At 37.6% G+C, this 3,964-nt stretch overlaps 1 protein-coding gene across 1 annotated transcript in view; it reads right to left on the reverse strand.

Moving 5' to 3' along the window:
* Positions 1 to 3,964, reverse strand: part of LOC107722288 (lysyl oxidase homolog 1-like) — a 17,173-nt gene that overhangs the window by 8,573 nt on the left and 4,636 nt on the right. The window contains exons 2-3 of the mRNA XM_016530581.1: positions 2,930 to 3,038; positions 2,524 to 2,661 (exon numbers count right to left, since the gene is read on the reverse strand). Coding sequence (XP_016386067.1) covers positions 2,524 to 2,661; positions 2,930 to 3,038 — 247 coding nt within the window. The remainder of the gene's footprint in view (positions 1 to 2,523; positions 2,662 to 2,929; positions 3,039 to 3,964) is intronic.

A 3,964-nucleotide genomic window follows, 5' to 3' on the forward strand; every position in this document is an offset into this window, starting at 1 on the left:
TATATATATATATATATATATATATATATGTTTAGTTAAAGTTCTAGTTTAGTTTAATTTTGTTGTTTTTTTTTGTAATTTTTATTAGTTTCTGTTTTTTATACGTTTATATAGTTTTTAAATTTTATTTTAATTTCAGTTTTTGTTTTACTTATAATTGGCAAATAACTGAAATATTGGCAAATAACTGAAATACTGAAAACAGCAATAAATAAATAAAACATTTAAAATGATAAATAAATAAATATAAAAAAAGGAAAATGTCTTTATGCAATGTAAAATATTTTTTATTAGAAATAATTGGTTATTTAAAATGAATAATTGTGATTTAAAATATGATTGGAAATTTTTAATAATTACAATATTTTTCAGAACCGAGCGGCCTTTTTGATCGACAGTTTTTAGTAGATTTGGGGGGATCAGAAAACGACACAAGTCGGGTTCTGGTTACATATATGTATTTATTTTCTTCTGGTCCGTCATGAAAGCCTCTAGGAACCAAGGCTGAGCTCTTACATCAGAGATGAAGAGTCAAAGTCAGTCTCAAAGGAATCTGACTGGCATTGACGGTGTGTTTAGTGTATGTCTGCACTTCACCTTGCTGTTGTCTGTGTGCATGCAGAGAGAAATCAAAGCAGTCAAAGCACTGGAAAGCAGTTTCGCTGGCTATGGCAGTTCTCATTTCAGCTATTAGTAACGAGGCGCCAAGGACGCTTTCAATCTCTACAAAAATATCAAACATGTCACAACGGAGATGTGCGAGCAATTATAGATTAGCTTCTGCTCATTGACAAACATCTCCCTGCAGCTCTTCTTCTTCAAAGAGAGTCAGGTGCTTGTTCGCATGGCGTCAGAAAGAGGTCATAACACCGCTCAGCTGTCTAATTGCATTAGAAAAGAGTTGAAGTGCTGAATACTTCATGTACTGACATTTTCAGGTTACATTAATAATCTGTTTATGAGCAAATGCTCACCAGCGGTAGAAACTGACACTCCGTCCGAATCTCGACTAAACTACAGTCAGCGCTCGCATTGATTTCGAGCCAAAAGTGAAGCAGGGATGAATGTTGATGCTAATGCTGTTGTACAACAGAAGTCAGGTTTAGCAAAACAAAATACAACCGAATGCATCTCATTTGAACACAAGGTGCCTTTCATTGCATCAGTCAAAAACAATAGACCAACTAAACGTCCATCTACATTACTGATTGATCTTATTTATAGCAGAATTAAACTGTAATTTTTAATAGGACTGTCAACCAATTAAAAATTTTTTATTAAATCATGATAAAAAATTAAAAAATGATTAAAAAAATAATTAAATTTAATCTCAATTAATGACATGCATCAATATTTGCTCAAATATAGTTTTAATAAATATAATAACATTTAATAAATATCAAGACAATTTGAACAGAAATGTTTCTTGAGCACATGATTTCTGAAGATCATGTGACACTGAAGACTGGAGTAATGATGCTGAAAATACAGCTTTGATCACAGGAATAAATTACAGTTTAACAGATATTCACATAGAGCACAGCTGTTTAAAATTGTAAAAATATTTCACAATTTTACTGTATTTTTTTATCAAATAAATGCAGCCTTGGTGAGCAGATTTCTTTCAAAAACATTAAACAATCTTAAAAATATAATCGAAGCCATACTATATGGAACTCTGTATATAGTCTATAGTCTCTCTCTCCCTCTCTTTCTATTTAGTCAGTATAAGATTTATACATATAATGTTAATTTAATTTAATTAATTAGACTAAATCATCATGTTTAATTGACAGCCCAAATTTGTAATTAATCATTCATTTAAATTGATTTTCTGAGGTGGATCATGTCAAGTTTGGGGACTCGAGCTTTGACTAGAACGCTCTCATTATTAGGGACATTAACATTGGCAGCAATTTGCAGCGACAGTGCGACCCTAAATCACTCATTTCCAATGACATGAGTGACAGCCGTCATCGATGATGTTTAACACGATGCAAAAGAACAATTCTCGCGAACTCTCCGTCTCGCTTGCGATGCAGACGTGACGTAATGAACAGCCACAGGCGAACAAACACAGACCTGACAAGTACTGACAGACATTAATTTCCACTTGTCACGAGGCCAAGCTGATTGCACATGGAAATGTTCTGGAAATCCCCTCGGAGGATAACAGCCCTTTGCCAAGTGAAACCAAATACAGAAATCCATGCCAAAATTCATTTAGATTCTGATATAAGATAAGGAATATCAACTCATTGAATATTTCCACACTCTGGCACTATTATAATTCCATTATTCTGGGACTTTTAATCATATCAGGGCAGGATTTGTATTGATTTGTAGCTACAGGCTTGTAAAAAGGCACGCTTGTGTATAATCCTGATCTGCAGCTGCAGCAGTGGAGCTTTAATGGTGAATAAACACAGTTAGCGTTATGGTTATAGTTGGGAGTACTGGTATTTGTGAACTTTTTGGTGAGTGTTAGGTCTCCACATATACAGATGTAAAAGAGAGACTCACTGGTGACAGCTGTGCCACTCCCAGGTGTGACGAGGTCGGTTGGGCAAGAAATCAGCCGTCCCTTGGTTCTTCACTCTCTGAGGGAAGCGCAGAAGAACCCTGACACTGTAATCTGTGGTTTCAGCACTATAGGCGGAGCTGAGGAGGGAAAAACATTAATGAGGGACGGCAGCACTGAGTAATGAAACATGTTGTATATATGAGATGAGCTCATAACAGCAGGCTGCGGCACCACCTATATTTCTGCATCAAACATCATCTAACACCCTTCTCATTGGTTGTTTGAAGTATTATTGGATGGTGTGGTGTAAACAGTTGTAAACGAGTGTGGGAGGGTTATTGTGTAAATACTGCCTGGCCAGCTTTGTTTTGCCATTTCATAAACAGAAGCATTGAGGATTCTCACCTGGCCAAGCACTTCTCCTCTGCAGCACAGCGTAAGGAGTACATATGGACTCTTTGAACGTATGTGGAGGCTTGGACATAATTCGGGTCAGGAACCAGGTCAGGCAAACCTAAAAACAGGAGACATCATCAGGGTTACAGAGTAGAACCAGATGCTGAAGCACATAATCTGAAATTACACTGAAGGGGAAAACAACTTCTTAACTGGTCATAGTAGGTCATTGCTGGTCTAGGCCGGTTTCAACCCTGGCCAAGCTGATTTTCAGCTGGTCTCCGGTATGAAAAGTGCCCCAAAACCCACCTGATAAATGCCTAAATCAGTCTAAAACCACCAAACTGACTAGTCTGTCCACCTGCAAAGCATCCAAAACTCTAAAACCACCAAACTGACTGGTCTGACCAGCTGGAAAAGTGTCCAAAACCAGTCTAAAACCAGCAAAATGACAAGTCTGTCCACCTGCAAAGCATCCAAAACTCTAAAACCACCAAACCGACTGGTCTGTCTACCTAAAAAATGTCCAAAACCACTTTAAAACTACCAAACCGACTGGTCTGATGAACTGAAAAGTGTCCAAAACCAGTCTAAAAACACCAAACTGACTAGTCTGTCCACCCAAAAAGTGTCCAAAACTCTAAATCCACCAAACCAATTGGCCTGACCAGCTGAAAAGTGTCCAAAACCAGTCAAAAACCACCAAACTGACTTTTCTGTCCAACTGCAAAGTGTCCTAAACTCTAAAACCATCAAACCGACTGGTCTGATTAAAAAAAAAGTGTCCCAAACACCGACTAGTCTACCTGAAATGATTCCAAAACTCTAAACCCGCCAAATGTACATGTTTGACAACCTAGTTTCCAAATCCCTTTAAAAGAAGCAAACAGCCTTGCCTGGCCACCTGAAAAATATCCAAAACCACTCTAAAACCACCAAACTGACCAGTCTGACCACCTGAAAAGCATTCAAACAACTCTAAAAACCACAAAACTGACCAGTCTGATCATGTCAAACATGCCCCCCCCCCCCCCCCCCCCAACA

This window comes from Sinocyclocheilus rhinocerous, unplaced genomic scaffold (assembly GCF_001515625.1).
Source record: "Sinocyclocheilus rhinocerous isolate Xijiao unplaced genomic scaffold, SAMN03320098_v1.1 scaffold904, whole genome shotgun sequence".
NCBI lineage: Eukaryota > Metazoa > Chordata > Actinopteri > Cypriniformes > Cyprinidae > Sinocyclocheilus > Sinocyclocheilus rhinocerous.